General features: G+C 39.4%; 1 protein-coding gene across 3 annotated transcripts in view; it reads left to right on the top strand.

The window, feature by feature from the left end:
- Nucleotides 1-26,005, top strand: part of CAP2 (cyclase associated actin cytoskeleton regulatory protein 2) — a 133,408-nt gene that overhangs the window by 14,481 nt on the left and 92,922 nt on the right. For all 3 annotated transcript variants that reach the window (XM_069493750.1, XM_069493751.1, XM_069493748.1), the window contains exons 2-3: nucleotides 8,409-8,530; nucleotides 12,351-12,451. In XM_069493750.1, the coding sequence (XP_069349851.1) occupies nucleotides 8,410-8,530; nucleotides 12,351-12,451 (222 nt within the window). In that variant the 5' untranslated portion in view covers nucleotide 8,409. The remainder of the gene's footprint in view (nucleotides 1-8,408; nucleotides 8,531-12,350; nucleotides 12,452-26,005) is intronic.

Genomic DNA, 26,005 nt, shown 5'->3' with positions numbered 1-26,005 from the left:
GCAAAAATTCTCATTAAAATCCTAGCACATTGAATTTAGCTGCTCATTTTGCCCATTTTTAAATTGGCATATTTGTCTTATTATTGAGTTATACAAGTTCTTTGTACATTCTGGATACAAGGGGAGCAATACATTTACTTAATGGAGGGACAGAAAGTCCAAGAAGCCCAGGTTGTAGCAGCCTGGCCAGCAGCGTCTCCACAGCTCTTCTTTTCTCAGTGCCAAGGAGTGGCCCTTGGGGGACTCCTGGAAGCAACTCTTTTATCTCAACCTCCTGCATGGCCTAAACAAGAGCAAAAGGGCAATGTGGGGACGTAAGGATAGAAGGAGCTTCCCACACAGCATAGGCACCTGCAAAGGGCCATGGAGGAGGGAGGGACAGGAGCTGCTTTCCAGCAAAGGGTTCTTACTCACATGTAGCTAAGGGAGTTCCCACTTCATGGTGGGGAATAGAATAGAGGTTTGTCCTGGTTACTGTCAGCATTCAGAGTCTATGATCTTATGACTTCACCCCACCATCCCAAGCCTGGGCACAAAGCCAGCCTTCAGGGTACATGTGGGCTTCCCCCATGGCCTCTGTTCCCATTGGGCCCCCTTCTGCTGCAGTGGACCTATTCCTGAGGCCCCGTGTCCAGAAGGGCTGGCTTGTCTCCAGTGGCCAAACTCTCCACTCCTCAAGGAGATCATGGTGCCTGGAGGACACCATCTGTGTCACCTCCATCTGTGTAGCCCCAACAGCCAGCACAGAATGCAGCTCAAAACATGTTCTCATACAAGCTTCTTGAGTTACTGAATAAAGAAGAAGGAATGAGTTCATGTATTGGAAATGGGAAAACTGAGACTCAGGCAGCTTAAGTAACCTGCCCAGACTCGTGGGGGTTGTCAGTTGAAGGGATTGAGTCTCAAATTAGGTTCTCTCATCCTCCAAAATGTTTTTTCCATTACATCAAGTCATGAGTCCTAGCCTCTTATCTTTAGAGGTTCCATTTAGAGAAGAAATAATTATACTACAAAGCTGACCAGAGATGGTTCTGAGGAGTGGTACCAGCAGAAGGCAAATGAGATGGCCAGGTAATTTCTATACATGGTGGTTTATTCTGCCCTTCTGCATTGCACCCTGGATTTGGTGGAGATAATGGGGAGTAAATATCTCAAGAGGGATTTCTTCTGTTTTTGTGGGATGCTGGAAGACGTCTTGGTGGAGTTGGGATTTGGGGAATGAAAACAACAATGCCAGGAAGGACCCTTGAGGCAGTGGAAACATCAGGGTCACTGAGTAGGAGAGGGTTGAGATAGGGCATGATTGGGACATGGTGAGTTGTCCCTGTGACATTTGGGTTCTCTCAGGAGCTCTGAGCTATGGTGAGAGCTGGGGTGAGATGCTTTTGAAAATCAAACTGAAGCATTTGCTTTTCTTCTCTGCAGTGGGACATTATTAGAAGTTTTAGAGGAATCAAAATGACATACATGTTTTTTCCAGTTTCATGAAAAATTGAGAGTGCTCTTTTACTTATGTAATTCTCTGTTCTCTCCTATTCTGATTACACCATCTCAAAAATCAGAGACTGTTAAAACATCTTTGCAGTAAAAAGAAAATGGTGCCTTTTGTTTGCTGTTTGGTGAAAAGCTGGCTCCAGAAACGCTCTATAGGAAAGTAAGCAAAAGATACGAAGGCGGCAGGCACCTTGGCAACGGGAATATGTCTCTTAGTGAAACGACTCCCTGTCTTGACTGAGCAGGGTTTGCTTCCAGCCCACTCATGCTCCAGCTGGGAAGGAAATGTTTTTTAATCAGCCTTGGTTTTTAGATATGAGCATTGTGCCTAGCAGACAGTAGGAAGTGAATGAATGAATGAAACAAAGATGCTCAATAAGCCAGTAAGTGAATGAATGGATGAATACTGTGATGGTATGTTTCTCCTATACATACTGTTGCCCAACTAGTAATAGTGAATTACCAGATTACTTCTCCCAGTGATTGGTAGTTTCTTGGGAAAGGAAAGAAAGTCATTGAGTAAAGAGAATTTAACAGTCTAGGACAGTCTGATCTGATGGTTGTTTAATAAATATTCTTTAATTTGGGTGCACTTATAAAGAAATTAGTCCACTATTACTTTATTTTTTGCAGAGAGCTGACATATTAGCCAGTTTCTCAGCCTTACTATGAGAAAAAGTTTGAAAGTCTCCAATTTTCTGTCAGTTCAAGTCTATATCCTATTTAATGTTAGGCTCATGATCTTCAGAATCCCTTGGATCTGGGTCTCCCTTAAAGAATCAGAAGAGAAACTCTGACCACAGTTACTTCTGTGTCTTTGGCTAAAGAGGTGAACTCTGAACTAGCAATCAGGAAGCCTGAAAGACCCAGCTCTTTTATTACCATGAAAATATTATCAAAGTAGCATTCTCCCTTACTTGTTTTATGAACTTGCCATGAGGGATTTACAAAACCCTTTGGACAATGTGGAGTTTTTTTAAAAAGTCTGAAATCCTGAAGAAGAAAGAGTAGTGGATGGCCCAAAGGTTTATGTTAGCAGGAGCAAGTGTGCTCTTTTAAATCGTGGGAGGAAGCCACTGTGATTCCAAGTGGGAAAATCTAATCTTGCATCTTCTTTTAAATGAAAATTTGTCCTGTGAAAATCTGGCATTCAGCCTGATCTGGGATGGTGCCAGTGAGTGGGCAGGCAGTGAATGGTAGCTAATTAATTAGTCAATCAGAAAGTATTTATAGAATTCTCTAGGTATATGGCACCACGCTGGACTCAGTGGGAGATGGAAAGAAGCATAAGATACAACCTCAGCCCGTGAAAAGCTTGCAGCCGGTCTCTTTGGGAGGCAAGGTGTACATGTGCTAACGGAAAAGAAAGCACAAGGCAGTATTTTAATTGGGCAATATGTCTTACATATACTAAATACATAATCCAGACAAACAGGCTATTATTCTGGGTTTATCACCATCTACATCGTGGCATGGGGTGTCAATGTTCAAAGCAGCTATGAAAGCTGCTTCCATAACTGATTAGATTGAGTCAGTAAAGGGCTTAGCAAACCTTTTACCACTGAGCATAAGATGGTTTGGGTGAAGAAAATATGAGGGATCAGGGAATGCTATTTTCCAAAAATGGTTTTGCAGAGATTGTGTTTGTGTCCTTTGCAGAGGGCTATTTAAGAGCAAACAAGTCATTGTAAAAATGTTTAGCGGTAAAATACATGATTAAAAAACTAATTACAACCAAAATTTCCATTTTATAGTAACCACACATACACATAGAGTTGAGAAAATCTCTTTTAGGAATCTTAGGGGAATAAATACATGGACAGAGGAAAATGAAATGCTGAAAAAAAAAAAAAATAAGGGTATACCGACCCGAAGTTCTCAGTTAGTCATTTTCATTGACTAGGTCTTCTAGATGACTACTTAACATGCAAATATGATAACTGTTCCCACCGAGAACAAAGTGAGATGGATTGTTTTAATAGCAATAGCTAACATGTTTATCACTGACCATGTTCCAGATTTTATATACCTTTATACTTCATGGAAACCCCATATATAGGTAGTAACTGAAGCAAAGCAAAACTAAGCTCTTTTCTCAAAGTCTCTCAGCTGGTGAGAGCCAGAGTACAGATCCCGGTCTGCTTCCAAAGCCAGGGCCTCTTTGTACTATCCTGGTTAAAGATGAGCAAAACAATTAAGACCTTATAAAATATTTGAAAGTATGTGGAACTCTCCTTTTCTGGAAATTGTTATGTCTGTCTTAGTACTTTAAGCATAAACATTGTGCTATGGGCATAACATTGGACATTGGACACAAACTTGGACAGTATTTGAGGATGGGTTTTATAAGATGACCTAGGAGAAAAAACTTTTTAAACAATGACAGCCATCTTTTCTCCTAGGAAAATATTTTCCTTTTTTCAAAATTTAAAAAAAAATTTTAATTACTATGAATACATAATAGTTGTACACATTTATGGGAGGAAAATATCTTCTTGACTCTAGAATACTTATTACTCCAAGACGGGATATGAGAGGATACTAACTGGCTTTGTTCTTACTGAAGTGTATGAAGTATTTGGAAATACTGGGAGAAATGTGATGTGAGAAAAGTTTGAATTGTTTAAATATTTATTTAAACTTATTTATTTATTTGGAAAAAAACTTAATTTTTAAATTCACCTAGAGACAAACAATTTGCAAAGCCCATTTTTCTGTCTTTTCCACACCTTTTGAAAATCATTTATTAAAAAAAGTAGATTGACAACAAAGCATTTCATGATGAATATTCAAAACACTAGGGGCAAAGAAGATTCCAAAAACTTCCTCCAGGGAAAAAAACACAGGTTATGTCCAAAGATCAAGAATCAGAATGGCTTTGGACTTCTCAACAGCAAACTAGGAAACTAGAAGACAGTGGATCAATACCTTTAAAATTCTGAGGACATTTTCCAGCCTGGTATTCTATATTCAGCTAAACTAGCAATCAAGTATGAGGGCAAAACAAAGATATTTTCAGACTTGCAAGATCTCAAAAAAATTGACTTTTCACGTACCTTTTTTTGGGAAGAAAATGTTCTTCCCAATTAAGGAAGTACACCAAGAAAAAGGAAGACATAGAATCCAGGAAAGAGGTCATACAGGAAACAGGTCATAAGGGGGAGGGCAGGGAAATCTCTAGAGTGAAGATGACAGCCGATCCCAGGTTATAGATGTGCAGCAGGCCTACGGAGCAATCATGCAGATTGGAGTAAATCTTCAGAAGAGATATCTCTGAGAAGAAAGAACCAATAGAATTCCAGATGTGTTTGGCCCTATGGAATGGAGACTTATACCACTGAAAGAAGTTTGGAGATGAGTAATTTTAAGCATATGGGAAACTGAGAAGGTCAAAATAATGACTTTAGGAAAATAGGTAGTGCAAAAAATGGAAAATAATCTTTGTACTCTCATGACTCAGATGCAAATAGTCATAATTGTGTTAACACTGGATATTGATCTAACAAAAATTGTGATATAACATTAATGGGAGGACGAGAAAAAAGAAAGTATGCATGTATATGGTAGCGCAGATTGGGCAAGAACAAAGTAAACCCTCATATTTTTGGTGGGAACCCAATGGCTAATGCCTAACACTGAAGAAAAACAAACAAGACGCAGAGATAGAAGCATGTTATTTAGAGATAAGGAGGTGATTACCAAAGGAAACAGCTAAAATAATTCAAAATGGCTGACTCTTGAGACACAGAATAAAAGGGGCAGGCAGAGCACTGTTGTGATTTTATAAGAACCCTTGTTTTTATGGGCGAACTACTGACTCTTTAAATTCTGTGCATGTCTAGCCTTGATTTTAACTTTAAAAAAGGAAAAGTGAGGGGAAAATCCAAATAAGACAAGGATGGGTGTACTTCTCATTATAGTGAAACTCCAAAGAGAATACTCAAAACTTAATACAGAAGAAGGAATTAAGATTAATCTCAAGCATAGTTTCCCAAAGTCTTTAAAAGGGGAAAGTCATGAAATATGATGTCCTTTCCTCTTTCTTTCCACACACCCTCAGACTCTGGTCCAGTGTTTGTGTGTACCCTCTGACATTTCCTTGTGCTTGGCTTCCACTTAGATAGGATGACCAGAAAATGTGGAGGGCCAAGTTTGAACTGCATCGTCTAACCCAGTCTCTTAATTCTCCAGCTGTGAATCTGGAGAATTCTTATGCTCCTCATCTGATTCTTAGAAGATGTTCTTTCCAGCCACATTGCCCTGTCCCCTTGCTCTGCTGGCTTCCTGATCCAGACTCCTCTGTCTGTCCTCCTGGCTTCTGGCTCTTTCCTTACCCTGACCTTGCTATCTATATTCGCCTTGGGTACCCTATGCATTTTCTCAATCTAATTCTTAACTCCTGGCTTCCACCTCCTTGTCAGAACTTGGCTAAATCCACTTTGAAACACCAAGGCGGATGGGACTGCTTGGGAGGAATTTGGAGGATCTGCAGCTCTGTTCTTACCTCCTTCTTGAGAGCCAGGATAGCAGCTGAGAGTGTATGTGGGGACAGGGAAAGAGTTTCAGGAGAAGAGGGCACGGTCATCTTGGACCCAGTCATTCTCCCTGGGAATGCCAACATGTATCCTGGTATATTCTTTCTTTTAAGTATTTGATATTTATTCTTCATTGTCTCTTAGAAGCTGTTCTAAAATTTTAAACCCAGAGGCATCTTTCCAGCTTCCTCACATGAGCTGTATTTTGACCTCTTTAGAGGCTAAGGCAAGACCTCAGTCTTGCTCATGGTGATTTTACATGGAGTGACATCTGAGTCACTTTTCAACTGCATTCCATACCAATCATCCTAGCCCTGCAGTTTATGGGCTAACTCCTGTTGTCTTTCAACATACGGAGCACTATTAGATAGTGTGAGTTTGGGTCTTGTCAGGGAGTCTGATTAAGCCACAGTCAGAGACAGAAGTCCTAAGTGTGAAATGTAACAGGCGGTCCCAAAACAGCTTGATCTGCGAGTTGCTGGAGGTGGCTGGTGCGTTTCTGTTGGGGGGTAGGGAGCTTGCTAACAAAGCAAACACATTTTTTTCTATCGAGAGCTAGGTCTATGGCGGTAACATTTGGCAAGTTGAGTAACAGGGAGCATAGATAACTGTGAACAGATGGGCAACTATTAAAAGATTTGAGGGGCTTTCATCATTTCTCAAATGGCCTTCACCCACCTACAGCATGCCTGGTTCCCTTGCAAGAGGATTACGTAAAGGATTCAATTAAATTTCTTCTTTCTTTCTTTTTTTTTTTTCTTCAATTGCGATGGAAGCAAAAGCTCTGACGTGAAGAGGGAAAGAATAGATGAGAAACTTCTAATTTTGAATGCCCTTAGGATTAGATGCTGATTTCAGCTGTGCAGAGAACACTGCCCCATATTTTGAAAGAGTAACTGATGCCAGTTTCAGGAGAGATGACTTTCCAAAATAGACAGCGAACTCCACTATCCATAGCTGATGGCCATCTGACATTCGGACACAGAATGATAGAGCTATACACATAAGTATAACCTTGATAAGTGTATAAGTACAACATTGCTTTTTAAAAACAGCAGTGGCACGTTGTCATTGTATTTAAGCTCGAAACTAATGGAATACAAAAGAGAAATGCATTGTCTGGTGCCCTGCAGAAATATAAAATATTCACACATCTGAGAGCAATGACATTTACCCATATTCTAGGGCAGCAGTATCTCTGAGTCAGAAGCCTGCTGGTCCTCTTTTGCTCAGAACGATGCTTGCAAAGTTCTTAAGAGTGAGAACTCCAGGCACTGATTAAGATGAGGCATGTTCTATTCTCTTTGGGGCAGCAGCTTGCTTTTGCCAAAAGCAGTTATAAGTTGGCATGGCCAGGGTTATGGTGGATCTCACGAACCTGGCCAAATTAGATTGGATTCCATTCCTCAAAGGTTGTCTTAATGACATGTAAATTCAAGGGTCAGTAATTTTGAGGTATTTACCCTACGCACGCTCAAATATTTAATTATGTTTGGAAGCAGGAAGGACAGATACTCTGCCTCATTTTTATTTCCAATCCTTTAGTCAGTTTCAATCCTTATTTATCCCAACCAAGAGTGCAGGGTCACTGAAGGTCCCTGTCTCTAAAAATCACCCCTGCCCCAAGACTAAATTTTGCCTAAAGATAACCAGCAGCGTTACAAAAGGAAAATAACCATTTTTAATATGATACATTCAAATCCCGCCATTCAGCATAATTAACATTTAAAATAATTAGGCAACAGAAACACAGAAAAAAAAAAACAAATAATAAGTGGAAAACAATTAGCTCTTGGAGGTGATGGCCTCATTGCCTGCTCAATGATGCGCAGTTTCCTAAACTCATCGTTCTCCTGGCTGGGCTGTTTGGTTTCATGTAATTGAGTAAGCAAGGATTATTAGAAGGTTTAGTGTCCCCTGGAGAATTGTATTTTAACAGAAAGAATTATTGGAAATAGTTAAAACATGCTCCCACCATTTAGCAGAACAAGAGTTGACAATATTAATTTTGAGATATATGCTCTCGGGCTTGTAAGTAAGTGCTGTTCATAGATTGTATCTTGTAACAAGAAAGCATCCAAGCAGCGCTTGAGAGCCGTGCAAAGGGAGTGAATATTTGCGTATTGCATATTGGGCTTGTAAAAATCACTGAACTGAATAAAAAATAAGCGCGATATAATTTGCTGTTATTTTTGTTCCACGTTTTAGGTTCTTTTGAATTTCACGTGTTTTCCTGATGTGTAGAAATACTCGTTAGGTAATTAAAGCCATTCCGAGTGATTTTTATTTTCCCCCTTGCTGCTGTTAAGTTTCACGGTGTCGGTTTGCTGGTTCTCCCTGATGCTCACGCGGGCTCCGTTTGTGCCTGTGCTTTTCTAGAATGGCAGACATGCAGGAGCTGGTGCAGAGACTGGAGCGAGCCGTCAGCCGCCTCGAGGTGCTGTCTGCAGAGTCCCACAGGCCCCCTGGCGACTGCGGGGAAGTCAACGGTGTCATCAGAGGTAGGGCCACACGCTGTTGTCATTCCTGGTCTGCATCTGTTCCTGTCATTTAGTGCTCAAGAAATTTTTCTGTCTACTTCCTCCAGCTTCCCTACTCCTTCCTTTATACGTTGACCATGGCATTAACCAGAGGCAGACAATCTCTGAAAAAGAGAAAGGAAGAAAACCTTTCAACCCCGTAATTCACAAAATTTACCAATATCTGTGACTCTCGAGAGCCTAAATCTATGGGCCAAATGTCATTACTCGTAGTGCTGCTGCTGCTATTCCACACTCAATGACTAAATATAATATTGACGTAATTATCAAAAAAGAAACTAATCTTCCCGGTTAGAATGTAAATCGGAAGGAATTATCATTATGGAGATTTTAAGTTTAGAGAGAACAAGTCATTAAATTTAGGAGCTGCAGTTTTGAAGGAGGCTAGTCTGATGAGAAGCCAAATACGACATTGCTGTAACAGGGCCCCGTCACATTGTTCTACCTTTGCCTGCTCCTAACCAGCTATGCTTTTAAAACTATATGCTAACACCACACTTTAAAAAAAGATTTTTAAAAATTATATGATCAAAAATAAAAAGTTAGCTATGTTTCTTTCTTTCTTTCTTTTTTTTTTTGAGACAGAGTCTCACTCTGTTGCCCAGGCTAGAGTGCCATGGCATCAGCCTAGCTCACAGCAACCTCAAACTCCTGGGCTCAAGCGATCCTCCTGCCTCAGCCTCCTGAGTAGCTGGGACGACAGGCATGCGCCACCATGCCCAGCTAAGTTTTTCTATATATTTTTAGCTGTCCATATAATTTCTTTCTATTTTTCATAGAGACGGGGTCTCGCTCTTGCTCAGGCTGGTCTCGAACTCCTGACCTGGAGCGATCCTCCCGCCTCGGCCTCCCAGAGTGCTAGGATTACAGGCATGAGCCACCGCGCCCGGCCTTAGCTATGTTTCTTAAAAAGGGTACTGTGTGTGTGGAAATTCTCCAAGTTATCTACAGTAATTTTTCCAATTCCTTTTTGTCTAAGAATGTATGTCGTTTAACGAATAAAAATATAGGACACCCACTTAAACTTGAATTTCAGGTAAAGAACACATTTTTTATTTTTGGTATAAGTTATGTCCCAAATACCGCATGGGCTGTACTGCTGGATACCCACTTATACTAAACATGCGTGCACTGTCTTATCTGAAGTTCAGATGTAACCGCGTGATCTGTATTTAATATGGTAACTCTGTTCCTGTCCACATGTGCATTTCCTTCCTCCTTCTCCGACCCATTTTGAATCCTGTCAGTCTTTGGGGGGTTGAAAAAAGCCTTGGGGAAGGGGGAGCTTCGGAAAAAGCTTTCACCAGGACAGACCTACATTGGTGCTTCTAGAATTTCAGGCGTATTTGGAGCTGTGCCTTGTATTACATGCCATGGGACAAAAATTACTGTGTGAGCACAAATGTGCTGGCTGGTTTATTTCCCCCCTGAACATAATGAAAATTAAAATGCTGTGAATGAATTGAAAGGGGGTGTTGTTTAAAGGCAGGCTGCCAGGAGCCTGTAAGTTTTTTCCGCACCAACTGAGACACATCTATGATTTCATTTTAAGCCTCTTTTTGTGAACTATACAGTTGGTATATGAGATTCTGTAAACCTTATTTGTAAGAAATATTTTCAAGTACTCTTCAGTAACTTTGTTTCATTCTGCTGTTGGCATCAGGTGATTAAAGACATTTCTCTAAACTGCTGACCACAAATATAAAGCCTATAAATACACAAATTAAGTTAAAATACATTTTCCAGGAGATTGTACAGTATTGTTGAGTAAAGATAAAAAAAAAAAAACAACCACCAAAAAAAACCCTCGATAATTTAAACCTCGCTGATTCAAAGAAGTACTAGACTGAACTTTGTATTTTCTTTATAAAAAAAGAACTTTTCTGGGAAAATTAATAGCTTAAGTAGAATTGGAGGGCATATAATTAAATTATTTGTTTATTAATAAATATTTTCTCATCTAACAAATCATTCCAAACCAATTATTAAAGCAAAGGTTTTCTAAAACAACTTAGCCAGCAATTTATTATCTTACTTGAAATGAAGTAGAGTAATTAGTAAAATGTCTGAATGATATCCATCCTGAAAACATTTTACTAATCCTAAATAACATCGTTTCCATTTCTTCTTAATTAGTAAGTTTGGGTAATATTCTAAATTCTATTTTTAATAAATCTTTAAGAACAACCTTTTGCCTTAAATATAAACATCATCATTATGACACTGTTATAACAAAGTTAAATTTTTTTTATTTTAAAAGAGACTTTTAGAAGGAACATAATCTATTATAAATACATATGTATAGATCAAAGGACTACCTTGTTATGATACGAGTATTAAGATGTGTTTTATAATGTGAGTTTTTTTTTTTCCCTGACAATCAGGTAAGTTCAGCTCAACAGCTAAAGAAATATATTTGCATTTTTCCCATGTGACAAGCATGTGCTAGGTGCAAGGAAATCTAAGATGAATTATGTAAAGTCCTAATCCTCCAGAATCTTTGGTCTTGATGCATTACTATTCAGGGCCACAAATGCTTTGATTAGGGGATGCTCAAAGGATGCAATCTGGGGAGAAAGACAGGTCTGCCCTCAGGAGGTGTGAGCAGAGCTGAGTGATGAAAGGAAAATGGAAAATATTCCCTTTTATCATGGTACCTTCTGCTGTGTAGAGGTCTCCGTCACATTTCTGAAACTTGCTCCCACTTTAAATAGTCAGCAGAGATCTCTCAGGCCTCTTCCGTAGCAACCAACAGGTTTTTCTGTTTCCAAATGGATCCATAAGGAACCTTTGGACTTGTGCCCCTTTCGTGCTCCAGAAGGTGCTTTGGACTTTAGGATAACTCAGCTTCAACAGCCTGCTCAGAAGTTAGAACTACAGGTGCACAGAGCTGTAAATACCTGTTTCCATCATCCTGTGGACCTGGGGGGAGAAAAGAAAGAAGGAAACTTTATCCTGTAGTTTTGTGAGCATGGATGATATATTTATACAATATGAGGAAGAGGATCCTAGGTTTTGGTTTTGGTTTTAATAGCCTGTAGCGCTCAATTTGTCAATATTATGTTTCTCAAAATTAGGGACATGAAATCAGGGACTTAGATTATTTTATGTTAATTAAAAGGCAGGAAAGAAATGTGGAGCATGCCGGTTGGGCCGTTGTCACTTCAGCTTTCATAGTAATTTGGCTTCAGACCCGACAGGTACTGGCTCAGCGGTCATTTTCACTCTGCCATGGCCCTCTCCCCTCCCCCTGGGGAGTGAAGAAGGAACAAAACGAGGGACATCAACTTTCTTTTCCTCCTTGCCTAGAGGTCATTATTATCTTTTAATTGTCCTGGGTAATCTTGGTAACTATTTTTAAGGTTGTCATAGCACCTGGGCAGGTCGTTGTAGAAGAAAGGACCCTGGCTTTGGGAGGATGGACTAGGTTCAGGTTTTGGATCTGCTTTTTATCTGGTCTGTACCTTTGGTCCAGTCACATGTTCAGTTTGCATCTCTGTTTTCTCATCTGTCACACTGTGATGGTGCTACTTTCCTCCCTGGGTTCGGAAGGAAGGAAATCCTTACATAGGCAGGAGGATGAAAACTAGGAAAACGATGTTTTCCCGAGCCGTTGAGAAGTGTTTAATAAATACTGATTGAGTGAGGGAATGCCTTAGTGAATGAATTAGTGAGAATGACATTGGTGATACTAAACTTTTCCATGTTATCTGTGACAAGACAGACAGTGCCAGCTTTTCATTAAACTACCGGCGAATAACGAAATGCTCCTCTTCCAAAGGTGTGGCCCCCTCCGTGGAAGCCTTTGATAAGCTGATGAATGGTATGGTGGCCGAGTTTTTAAAGAACAGTAGGATCCTTGCTGGTGATGTGGAGACTCATGTGAGTACTTTCCTCCCCTGTTCTCTGTGGAGAGTTCAAAATGACCAGCCCAGACTCTGCCAACTCTATTGCCGTGATGAGATCTTTATTTATTTATTTACTTTCACCCTGGCTAGGCAGGTGGTGGCTAAAATGTTCCTTTACACATTCATTCATTTAATCATTCCTGCAATGCCTACTGATTGAGCATGGCCTGTTCTAGAAGCTGGGAGTATAGGGATGAGCAAGATAGACCAAGTCCTGCCCTCCCAGAACTTTCACCTTAGTCTGGGGAACGAAAGGAGGGTAATGATACAGAAAGTGCCAGGAGCAGGGATACTGCTTGAGGCAGGAAGGCATGTCCAAGGAGGTGACAGTTGAGCAGAGATCTGAGTGGAGGGAAGAAAGGAGCCCGTGGGAGTGACGTGGGGACGAGAGCTCCAGGCAGAGGAGACAGCAAGACCCAGGGCAGAGGTCTAGAGAATGGAACCAGCTTGGCGTGTTCTCAGCAGAGCAGAAAGCCAGGGAGGGAGGCAGTGGGTGAGGGACAGAGGTAGCAAGGGCCAGAGCACAGCAAGGCCTTCTCGGTCACAGTGAGGGGCTGGGCTCTCATTCCACGTGTGACGGGGAGCCCCGGGGGGCACTGGGCAGAGGACGCAGGGCGATTTGATGTGTGCTTTAAAAAGATCCTCTGGCTGAGCTGACTCAGTCAGCAGCCACCCTTCTTCTTTCCTGAAAGTGCAGCCTGAGGATGTCACCTGACACCCATTAAGGTCACTACTATCACAAAAACAGAAAGTACAAGAGTTGGTGAGGATGTGGGGAAATCGGAGCCCTTGTGCACTGTTGGTGGGAATGTAAAATGTTGCAGCCACTGTGGAAAACGGTATGGTGGCTCCTCAAAAAGTTAAAACCGGAAATACCATGTGATCCAGCCATTTCACTTCTGAATCTATGTCCCCCATAATTGAAAACAGGGTCTCAAAGAGATACCCATGTTCTTAGCAGCATTATTCACAATAGCCAAGAAATGGAAGCCACCCAAGCGTGCATTGACACATGAACTAAGTGTGGTCTATACCTACGATAGAATATTATGCAGCCTTAAGAAGGCAGGAAATCCTGTTACATGCTACTATATGGATGAACCTTGAGGACATCATGCTAAGCGAAATAAGCTAGACATAAAAAGACAAATACTGTATGATTCCACTTATATGAGGTCCCTGGGGTAGTCAAATTCATAGAGACAGAAAGTAGAATGGTGGTTGCCAGGGAGGGGGGAATAGGAAGTTGTTCAGGGGGTACAGAGTTTTTGTCTGGCAAGATAAAACAAAGTTCTGGAGATGTTTGTACAACCGTGTGAATACACTGAACAGTATAGAGATGTACGCTTAAAAATAGTTAAGATGGTAAATTTTGTGTTGTGCGTATCTTACCACAATTTTTTTTTTTTAAAAGTACAGCCTGGGGAACAGCAAAATCATAGAATTTGAAAATCTGTGGATTGGAAGAGAACTTTAAAGATATTTAAGCCAGCCTCCCAGTTTTAGACACGTCTTACACTTTTAAAAATATTATCACCCCTGAGGTTAGTCATTGTTTTCATGGGTTTAGTGCAAATCCAATGTAATACCCAAACCAATTAAAAACTTAAAAAGAAATTTGTCACCAGGTTCTTCTCTTTCATTGGCTGTTGTTTCTCACAGAGGATTGAATTCCAAATCCATCTGCCTATAGATTTCGCAGCAACAAGACAATCGTGGTAAAACCATTTTCAGGATAGAGTCACAGAAAATCTGATTCTTGAGTAAAGTTGTGGTTTGGGGTTAAAAAAAAAAAAAGTAAAAAGGGATTCTCTGCCCTTCCCCTAATTAGACGTCATATGCAACACCCAACACCAGTCTTCCAGCGGATCCGGTAACTCTGGTTATACCAGGGCTTCCAAGAGTGTAATTAAATAGGTGCTTATCTCATCACATTGCAATATATTTGTTTGTCACATATAAGAAAAACAAAGACTCTTCTCACAACCTCCATTTTTATTAAATCTTTCTGTTGAAATACCCATTGGCAAAAGAGGAGAAGCTTTGATATACATGGGTTCCAGAAGAGTCTGTGCACTAAGACGTGTCCACTTCAAATGTATCACTGGCTCTGTCATTACTCCGTTCTTTTCCTCAATGTTTTTGTTTACAAGAAACCTTGTATGCAGCAAGATAGTGGCTGAGCATCTTAGATTCTGAGGCATAATAATTCCTGAAAGCTTACATGTGCAAAGGAATATTATTCCCAATACGCTAAAAGACATGCTTCAGTGACTGAAGAACATTTATTCTCTTTAACGCTATCACAATAATTATTGTAGCATTATTGTTCCTATTAATTAATATTGACAGACTTCTGAGGTACACAGTACATCATAATTCATTAGAAATATCTCAAAAATTCTAGATAGAAGCTTTTTACAAGAGAATAATGAGTCCTATAAATAAGTATATTTAAATTTGCATTTTAAAAAATGTAGGAGTTGCATATTGTCTTCAAATTGCATAGTAAACAATCCCTTTAAATTTTTGTCAGACAAAGTAAGTTATAAAGTGTAGCTTGATTTATATTAAGTTTTTTCTCCTCTCCACTCATCACCCTATAAATAGAATGACTCAGATGAAAGAATATTCTCAACAAGGAATGTGTAATGCATAAAGAAATTTATGTTTTGCACTAGTTTTTAAAACACCTAAGAAAGGAAGGAAAAGAAAAAATAAAAGAAGGAAGGAAGGATGGCAAATAAGAAAGAAAAGAAAGAGAAAAAGAGAGAAAGAAACACTTGTCATCTGAAAGTTTAGACTCTGGCTCTACAACACAAAGAAAAGTACAGGCAGCTATAGTCCATCTGCCCACTACTTTAATACTTTGAACAAGTAGTTTATTTTTTTTTTTTCTCTCTCATAGAACCATGTGTCATTGGCATTAAGGCTGCAGCTGCTGCCTCTCACATAAGCCAGAAGTGGGGGTTGAACTTTATTCCAAGAACACACCTGTTGCCTAGAAAAAAAAAACCCTCACATACCTGATTGCACAGGATGGAAATTTGAGAATGACACAAATGTACATCATGTTAAATCCTGTGCCTGTGCTTAAAAGCTATTTCTCAGATACTAATAATGAATAAGGGCAGCCAAGCTATGATTTAACGTCTGTCTCAATGTGTTGGCTGCTGGTTGGGCTTAATTTACTGAACACTCAATAGTCTATTGACAGAACAGACCACAAAAAAAGGGGGAACTAATAGCTACAATTAGGAAGCTCTGCTGAACCAAAGAGCATAACAGGTTTAGAAAAGATTAGATCTTGTAAAGCCTTCTTGTATGCAACATAAACCAAAGGGCTTATTTAAATCATTCTTCAACCCAGGAACATTGACACAGCTTTTGCACCCCCTTTTAAAAAGAATAAACAATGCATAATTTTATAATAGATGTTGAGGGTAAATAGTCCTCAATTTCAAAGGGAAGGATCCTCTAGAAACTGGGCCTACATAATACCAAGCCTTTGATTGGACACCATTTATCCATAAATGGACTAATATGATTTTTTTTGGTTATTTTTTTTTTAACAAAGCTGTCCTGTTGTTATTCATGGTATATGGAACTAATGTCAGGACTATTTCTAAGTGATTTGATGAATAGGAAGCAACTGCAAATCACAGCTCTTCCTAACCCAAATCCTTTGTGGAGATTTATAGAATTTATATTTTAAATGTTTCTAGCGGTCTGGAACATTTATTTCCTATTTTTAATTAAAATGGATTTTTAAAACTTTTATTAATTGTTTAATAAAATGAGAGAACCACAATTTGAATAAAAGGGCAATAAATTCAACCAAGCATAACACACATAAAGTATAATATGATTAAATCACATGCCACGAAATATTATGGCCTTGAGTTCCCTGACTTTATAAAGGGTGAACATCATTAGGCAATGATTACGGCCTCACTTCTGATGGGTCATGATGACTATACTAGATGTTCCTAGTCTTTACCACTTATTTAAATCATCTACAAAATGTTTTGTTCATTTTATCCCCTGCTGGTTGGGTAATGAGTTCGGAGAGTTGCAAAGTGAGAGAGAAGTCTCTCTTCCTCTGACCAGCACTAGAAGTTTGTATTATTAAATATATTCGGATTTTAGAGCTGCCTCTACTTTTGACAGCATGACCTTGAGCTAGTGCCTTAACCTGCTCCTTAACAAAGCAGGATGACGTGATACCAAGGGCCTTCTGGCTCTCACAGCCTGTGACAATGACTCATAGGTTATAACAGCCTTAAAACATGAGGGGACTATTTGGTTTCCAAGTGAAGAGTTTGCAATTGAGTGGCATCAGCACCATTATAAAAAGCATCTTGAACCATGCCAGGGAAAAACCATGGGAAACAAGCGAAAGGAAACCTGTCATAAAAAGGATACACAGAACACTGAAGATAAGGTTTCTTTCTGCTTTACTATGGTGTAGAGGAACATCTGACTCCTTCATTTAAAAAGAGCCCTCGGCCTCCATGAGTCTGTGCTTCCTGGTCCTACAGGTTGTCACTTCTTCCTTTAAGTGGACCTTACCTCTGGAACAAATAATAACCTTATATCTGGAATAAATAATGCAAAAATATCTGCATGTTAATTTAGTTTACTCATTGTATCTGTATTCTTCCAATTCTTTTGGTTTTAGAAAACATTCGTAGGTAATTCGTATTCACTAAAAAGATGATCATTTGCATTTTTGGTGATTTAGAATCTGGGTCTATATAATAGGGTTTCCACTTTCCCCCGCATTATCAGAAGCACCAGTTTGCGGTTCACTCCACGAACCAGCCCTTTCTACACAGATCTCTTCACTTTCCCACTCTGCCTTCAGCCAAGTTGGTTCTTCCATTAACTTTCAGTTTCCTGCTAATTGTTTTAATGTGAACATTTATTTTTATTATAACTAGATGTAGAATATCTTGGCAATCGCAAGCCCAAAGGATCTGTATGTCTTTCAGTTTCTCCAAATGGCAGAGATCCAAGAAATGACTTGCATAAAGAATTCTGCCTCTGGATTTCATACAGGCTTGAAATCGGGCTTCTCCTTTCTTGTCTTAACCATTAACGATAAGTCAGAAGTTTTGGAGAAAGAAGCTCTTAGAAATCATCCATTACAATTTCATACCCCTTTCTTTCTTGCCTGCTTTCTCCCTCTCTTCTTTCTTTCTTCCTCTCTCCCTTCCTTCCGTCCCCCTCTTTTTTCCCTTTCCTTCCTTCCTTCCTTCCTTCTTCTCTTTTTTCCTTCCTTTCCTCCCTCTTTTTCTTCCTCCCTCCCTTCCTTCCTTCCATTGTCTTTCTGTCTTCTGCAGAGAAGGAAACTGCAAACCAGAGAGGCTTAGGTGATGTGTTGAAGACCACAGAAACCCAATGGCAGAGCCAGGAATCTAGTCTCGATCCGTCCTGTTGGCTGACGCCTGCTTTGACCTGCTGGGTAGCTGTGTCTCCCACCACCCTTGTGGGTAACTGGTTCCCTAATGAGAAGCCAGGCAGCACTGACCTACCTCCTTCTTCACACCCTCTTTCCAGAATAGGAGGGTAGGTCAGCCTAACACAGGTTCAGGCCTAGGGCCAAGGAGAGGGTGGAAGGCCACTGTGTCTCCTGGTGACCTCCAGGACAAAACTGTGTCCCTCATGGGTCTTCACTTCTGCCCCTTCATCCTGGCCCGATCTTGGCCCAGTCACTACTCGTGCTGTTGGCACTGAATTTGCAGAATTCAGAAAGATCCCAGATAGATCAGCCTCAGTTATCATTTCTTCCCAGCAATGTGGAGAATTTTTATTCTCAGCCTTGAATACATACTTTGCTACCAAATGTATGCTTTGATTCACAGCCCTTCTCCTGCTAAGTCACTGCCCTTAGTTGGATGTCCCTATGACTATTTTTTTACTTAGGAAAGTTTGTTTTCAAAACATGCAATCCTCATCTCTCTTGCTGAGCATTCTATTAATGTAATAATTTCATAGCACGCTTAGAGCTTTGGGGACTGGCCAGTAAGAAACTGGACTTGGAATCAAAACATCCTTGACAGGCCACAAGGCATCACTAACCACCAGGATTGCCTCCTTCACTCTACCAAAATGAAAAGTCATCAAAAAATATCTTGCTGAAACAATAAATTAGGTTCCATGAGTTTCTAAAATTAAGATGATACCTGCTTTTATATTTTTTCTTCCTGGACAGCATATATGCTTTTTGACAAACTCTTGCCTGAGTGTTTTTCTTTCTGCTTTTTAAATAATTTAAGTTTTTGAATAAATAATTGCATGGGTTAAAGAATTTCAGTCAGGAAAAGTACTGCATTGAGAAGTGTACCAATTTATATGTGCATCCATTTTCCTCCCTACCCCTAAGGGTGGCTAGTTTTCAAGTTTCTTATGTATCCTACCTGTGTTTGCTTTTGAAAATATATTCGTTCTTATCATCACCTTTCTTATTAAAAGTCACCTCATTATGTACACAGCTTTGCACCTTGTTTCTTCACTTAACAATGTCTTCTAGAGATCTGTTCTATCGGTACGTGTAGAGTTTTCTCGTTGTTTCTTACAGCTTCATAACACTCCTCTGTGTAGGTAGATCATAGTTTATTTGACCAGGCCCCCATTGCTGGACACTGGGACATTGGGCTGTTTCTAATCTTCTGCTACAATGCATAACCTTGTATGCACATGGTTTCCTTTATGTATAAGTAGATCAGGAGAAATTCCCCAAAATGGGATTACTGGGTTTATCACCCAGGGTCCTGGAAGAATACAAGTAGCATGGTCAAACTTGAGGCAAGTTTAATAGAGGGACTTCACAAAGCTATCAGCAGGGTTTCAGGAAACAGAAAATGATGAAGTACCCAGCACTACCAATAACAGGAGCCTCTGCTGCACCAAGGCTCAGAGAGGGAAGCTCAGGGAGCAGGTATCAGACCATTCAGTGGAGACACAGCCAAGCCCCAAGACCAGCAGGGAAGAGCCGTGGAGTAAAGACCTCCTCTCCACTCGCCTCCCGTGGCCCAGTCTCCTGCTGGGACTTCCATTGGCTGAACCCAGTGAGAAGCCAGGAGCCAGGGAGCCTGTGGGTGCTTCTGTTGTCTAGGTGGCCAGCCGGGAGCACAGAGCAGGTGCAGGGGAATAGTTGGAGACTGGAGCTAGGGCAGCAAAACAGAGATCGTCAGGACACTGGGTGAAGGGAAGGGCATCTTACTTGTGAGATCTACAGTCAATTGCCTTCCATAGGGGATGTACCGTTTACATATCCGTCAGCAGTGAATGAGAGTATTTCCCCATAGTCATCTACAGAGGGGGATGTCAGTAGACTTTTTCAATCTGATAGGTGAGAAATGGTATTTGTGTGTGCTTTCAACGATGAAGGAGGTCGAGCATCTTCATGGAGGTTGTTGGTTTCCTTTTTTTTTTTTTTTTGGCGACAGAGCAGTCTTACTGTCGCCCAGACTGGAATGCAGTGGTGTCATCATAGCTCACTACAACCTCAGACTCCTGGGCTCAAGTGATCTTCCTGCTTCAGCCTCCCAAGTAGCTGGGACTACAGGCATGCACCGTGACACCTGGCTAATTTTTGTATTCTTTTGTTCAGACAGGGTCGCACTATGTTGCTCAGGCTAGTCTTAAACTTCTGGCCTCAAGCAATCCTTCTGCTTCAAGTGCTAGGATTATAGGCGTGAGCCACTTCACCCAGTGGGTTTATTACTGATTTCTAAAGATCTTTACATAGTGAGGTTACCAGCTTTCTGTCTGTGCTGAGAGGTGCAGATATTTTTCCCCTATTGTCAATATCTTATGACATTCCTTCTGTGTTTTCTTTTTGGATCATGCAGAAGTTTTTTTTATGTAGTAGAATTTATCATAAACGTATCCATTTTTTTCTTTTATGGCTTCTAGATTTTGAGTTGTAGTTTAAAAGGCTTTTTCTTCTAACACTCTTATGGCTTCATATTTTACATATAAATTGGATCCACATTTGAGTTCATCTTGGGGTGTGATATAAGGTGTGGATTCAACTTTTTTTTTCCAGGTAGATTCTTTCTATTCCATCACCATTTTTGAATCAGTCCATTTCCCCCATTGATCAAAATGCCTGCTAAATACCTGTGTATCTTTGGGTCTGTTTTCGGACTTTCTGTTCATTCCATCATGCGTCAGTCTGTTCATGTCTCAGTACCACACTGTTTTAATCACTGAGGATTTAGAGTATGTTGCATGTGTAGCAGGGTTAATTCTCCCTCATGGCTCTTCCTAGCCAGAGTTTTCCTAGAGGTATTTGATCATTTGCCTTTTTATTTAAAATCTGCTTGTCTATTTCCAAAAGAACAGTTTTGGAGTTTTTATTGGAATCAAATTAATTTATAAATTAGTATTTAAAAATTTACATCTGTGTGCTGTTGAGTCTTCTCACCCAAGAACAGGATATGTCTTTCCATTGGTTCAAGTTGTCTCTTGGATCCCTCAGGAGTATCTAAAGTTATTCTTACAGAGCTTTTGCATAATTCCTGAGTTTATTTTGGTGGTTGTCATTTTTAGTAAATGGGCTGATTTCATCTGTATATTTTCTCATTGATTGTTCATATATGCGAAGGCTACTGCTTTCTCTGTGTTAATTTTATATCTTGCTACCTTTCTATAGTTGTTTATTTTTCTTGTTGTTTATAGTAGTTTTTCAGTTGATTATCCAGCATTTCCTAGATATATAGTTATTTGCAAGTAGTAATTGATTTACCTCTTCTTTTCTAGTTTTTATATATTTTACACATGTCTTTTTCTTTTCTGTTACCTTTAAGACAGTGTTTAAAAATATTGATAGTGGCTTATCTTTTAGCAGGAATGCCAGCCATTAAGTATGATGCTCATTAGGGGATGAAAAAAGAGTATGTTTGTGTCTGTGTGTGTGTTTGTGTGTGTGTAATAATGTTAATATCCAATTCCATCAATTATGTGTCTTTTTTAAAATCAAGATTGTTGAATTTTGTCAAGGATCTTTTTTAGCATCCATGGAGATGATCATATAACTTTTCTTCTTAGATCTTTTCATATGATTAATTACATTAATATAGCTCCTAATATTGAACCATTCTTGTATTTCAGGGGGCTATTTAATCATATTGAAATGACCATTCAAAACTTTCTTCCATGTTTCTGTCAAGATATTTAAGGAATTTCACATGTGGCAAAGGCAAATATGAAATTTTCTGAGTCATAGAAGAGCTAATTTGTTCAAGAATATGCAGTCTGAAAAATTCTTATGTACTTTTAGGCTTTGTTATTAATATATTATTAAATATCAAAAGTATTTTTATGCTGAAGACTATTGTTTGTATATAGCACATTGTTATTTCAGATGCTCTGTCCAAATAATAAAGTATTTTCTATCGTAGATTCATAAACTGCAGCTAACAGATTTAAAAGGTGTAGCTGTTGAGAAAAAAAAATCAACTTTAAAGTGCAATTTTTTTCCCATTATGCACATAACCTACATTTTTCAAATTTAAACTTTAAAAAAACAGCAGTAATATATAGGAATCGTAATGAACCCTTGTTTCTTTCACTTCTTTGCGTAACTCATTATTGCCTGTATCAGCAAATTAAGCAGGAAGAGGAAGAGCCTCCACAGTGAAATTAGCCTTTACTGGCCTGTTTTTAGTAGCAAATTCTTTAGGGACAATCGAATTCTTTGGTTGAATAAGTTGGACAAAGCTGAATCCTCCAGAATTGCTGAATCTGAAAGAGATTTCTGTCCTCCATAGTGATCATAATACAATGATGAGAATATTGCACTAGGTGAAGGAAACCCATGTTTTGCTTCCAAGTTGGCCGTGAAATTGCTGCGCATCTCTGGATGAGGTTCTTAGTTCTCTGGGTCTTGAATCCTCACATGGTGGTGTTTCCCACTAGGAAACCTATGGAGCACCAGTCCTGGTTGTCCCTCTCTGTCCTGTAATCCCTGATGTAAGCACAATGGAACAGCCAGCATACACAGGGATGAATTCTGAGCATGCCTAGCACCTGCTTGGTTGGGGATAATTACGTTACTTTTGGTACCTCATCACCTGCACCTGTGAAAAAATTAGATTATTGAGTCTCACATGAATGGTGTTGCTCTATGTAAAAACATAGCATTTATCTACAAGCACAGTCCATATCAGAAGTTCCTGAGCCAGCAACTTTTCTCTAAAATTTTTCTTCTCAAAAATGCCCTTTCAGAGGATTGTTTTCCATTTTAGAAATTAATTGTACTAACTGATACTGCAAAATATATGTCCTTTTCCTTGCCTGTTTCCTTGCCTTCTTTTTCCCCCTATCTTTCCTTCTTTCTAAAACTATGCCAATAATTGGCACATTATCCTAGACTTCAGGATACCTTCATTGCGTGCCAGGAGGGTGCTTCAGCGGTAATACTTTTGTCCAAAAGTAATAAGCTCTTCACGTGCTGGTTTCATGTAGATTATCTTGTCATTTCTACTAACACATCCATTCCCACAAAACACATACACACACCCTTCCTCACATAATTCCTTAAAATATTCTATTAGCTATGCATAAGAAAATAGTCTTGGTCAAATATATGGGCACTCTGGCCCAAGAATCACTCTGATTCTAGGAAATGTGTTTGCAGATTTGTTACTGCACATAAGGCAAGTATAAAGTATGTTTTCCAACCTTTAGCGTGTATTTTCTTCCTTTCCCAGTTGTCTTTAGATTGTGGTTTAACACTGTTAGTTTTAAAACAAGACAGATTTCATATATATATATACACACACACACATATATATGCATATATATCTATATGTTATAACACATTACATACCAAGTCTTTTTAATGTATCAAATATAAGATGTTTTCATGATATAAAAGAGAACAGGGTATTCAATGAACTAAAAATTTATCAAACACATGTTTGCAGTATAAATCCTTTTTCTTTCAGAAAACCCTTTTTAAAAGGAACATTTTAAATAGTAAGGTGCTTGGAATCTGATACTTGACTTTCAAAAGCTTTAGTTAGAACAAATTAATATACAGGAAAGGTAGTATGATTTATAACTTTGGGTTATAAATCAAGAGTCCCAACCTCTTGAGTGTTGGGACTTATTACGAGGTTCCAGAGCTATGCTGTTTCCTCCAGCCTTCTCAATGTCTAGGACTGTGCTCGTAGTAAATTGTTCATAAGCGTTCGCTAAATGAATGAATGAGAATGAATATTTAAACAAATTGATCAAATTTATTAATGAATAACTGAATCAGTGCATGGATGAACTTACCCTGGGTGACAGTTTGGATCAGGACTAGCAATTAAAAAAAAGTCATCAAGTCCAGGTTTTAGGTCATGAATTAGCAAATGAAATATTGAGAATTATGGACTATTGGATTGCTGTGTCCCTGTATATTTTTGTTTAACACACACACACAGACACACACACACACACGTCCTGAATTTATTGTTGTCTTGACAATTTATCTAGTATCTCCCTCATTCTCTTCATTCTCATTCTTCTTTTGTAGTTGAGAAAAGTGAGCTATTGAAAGACTAGGGCTCTAAGACAATTTAAGAAACTGGGACAAAAATTCATAAGTAACGAGAAAATCCACTAATATATTGACATATCATCACTGCCAGTAGAAACCCTGTGAGCTCTGAGACAAGATATTCATGTGAACCTTACCATAAGCATTTTAAACTGAAGGTCAGAGTTTTAAAAGACAGAAACTTTGGTTTGGATTTTCTGTTTGGATTGGGTTTTGCACATGGTTTTCCCCTCAATTGCTAACATTCAAAATGATAGAGAGCAGGCAAGAAATAACTTTGGAGAGTCGGAAAGGATAAGTTGGGAAATTAAATTTTTGGCGGGGACTTTACTGTGTATTTCCAGTAAGCAGATCTCCCTGGTTTCAAGAGTCTTTGACCGTATTTATATAATTGCAAACATCTGGAGGGACAGTGAAAACTCAGTAGATTGTCTCAAAATATCCAAATACAGACAGTCCCAAAATTTTCAATGAGACCCTCTCCTCCCAAAGTTCATTTGCAAATTAGTTCTTAGAAACTTGGAAGACATTTTCCCATGGACCTAATGTCAGCCATGGGTGGTTGGGTTCCCATGCAAAAACGTGGAAGAACACTCCTCCGTGTGCCATCTAGAAACTGCTCACTAATGGTCTGAACCATGAGAAAGTAAAGAAATTATGAGTAAGACTTTGAAAACTTTTATAGCAGTCCAACAGAGCAATTAATATTAAGTCTGTTAAATCTAGTAACTGAAATAACTGGGATTTGTACTGTACTTTGTATGCTTTTTTACATTTCATTTTTCTAGTAATGCATTTTTATTTATTTTACAAAGGTATCAATCCGTGGTAGGTGAGGCATTAAAAAGAAAAACCTTCACTGTAGGTTTCTGGACAGTACTTATCTAATGCAAAATGCTAGAGAACAATTGTTCCACCAGGCTTTTAGTTAAATGAAGCAGGAAAACAAAACCATGAAATGAAAAACAGTCATTTATTATGAATGCTGGTACCTGGGGAAATGTGAGTTTAATTAGAGAAAGACAAAGAAATAGGGATTTCTATGCAAATTGCTGCATTCTTTCAGCTGACACTGAGCCTGACTCCTTTCTGCTTTGCTACCAAACAAGATTTTTCTTTTTCTTTATATGAATGTAGTTACACTACTTTGATGCTTAGCAACCTTTATTAGGGTAATCTGGGAGTTCGCAAGTGGCACAAAAAAGGCAGGAAAAGAGATTTTTCTGAGGATAACTGAGCAGGAATTGAAAGAAGAGAGAGTAGGGAGGTGATGTATGCAATTAAGAAAGATTTGTCTTATTAAAAATTAAGTCTGTAAGGATATTCATTGAATTACTGACACGGTCATCCTTGAGGGGTGGGATTACTGAAAGCTTTTTTTTATTATTATTTTTGAGACAGGTTCTCACTCTGTTACCCTGGCTGGAGTGCAGTGGCACAATCATAGCTCACTGCAGCTTTGAACTTTTAGGCTCAAGCAATGCTCCTGCCTCAGCCTCCCGACCAGCTGGGACAACAGGTACACACCACCATGCCCAGCTAATTTTTTTATTTTTTGTGGAGACGGGGTCTCACTATGTTGCCCAGGCTGATCTTGAACTCCTGGCCTGAAGCGATCCTCCCCGCTTGGATCCCAAAATCCTGGAATTACAGGCGTGAGCCACGGTGCCTGGCCTGAAAGCTTTTATTTTTTGAACGCCCATGTCTTCTGAACTTTTTATAGCAATGATGTGTTATGATCAGAAGAGGGGAAAAGGAATATTTGCTGCTAGAGGAAAAAATCTTGGAATCAAGATATTGCCTGAAAGGGAGTTCACTGAGTAGCAAAAGACAAAGTGAAGAGAAACTGTGGGCACAGGTGACGCCACTGATCCCACACAGCTTGGCTGCAGGGCACCCTGGTGACCAGTGGTCCGAGCTGCCTGGGAATCCATGGGGAATGGGGAGCCAGTGCTTAGCAAGGACCTC

Source organism: Eulemur rufifrons, chromosome 18 (assembly GCF_041146395.1).
Source record: "Eulemur rufifrons isolate Redbay chromosome 18, OSU_ERuf_1, whole genome shotgun sequence".
In the NCBI taxonomy this organism is placed as follows: domain Eukaryota; kingdom Metazoa; phylum Chordata; class Mammalia; order Primates; family Lemuridae; genus Eulemur; species Eulemur rufifrons.
Note: the sequence above shows the minus strand (reverse complement) of the source record. Positions and strands in the feature narration are given on the sequence as shown.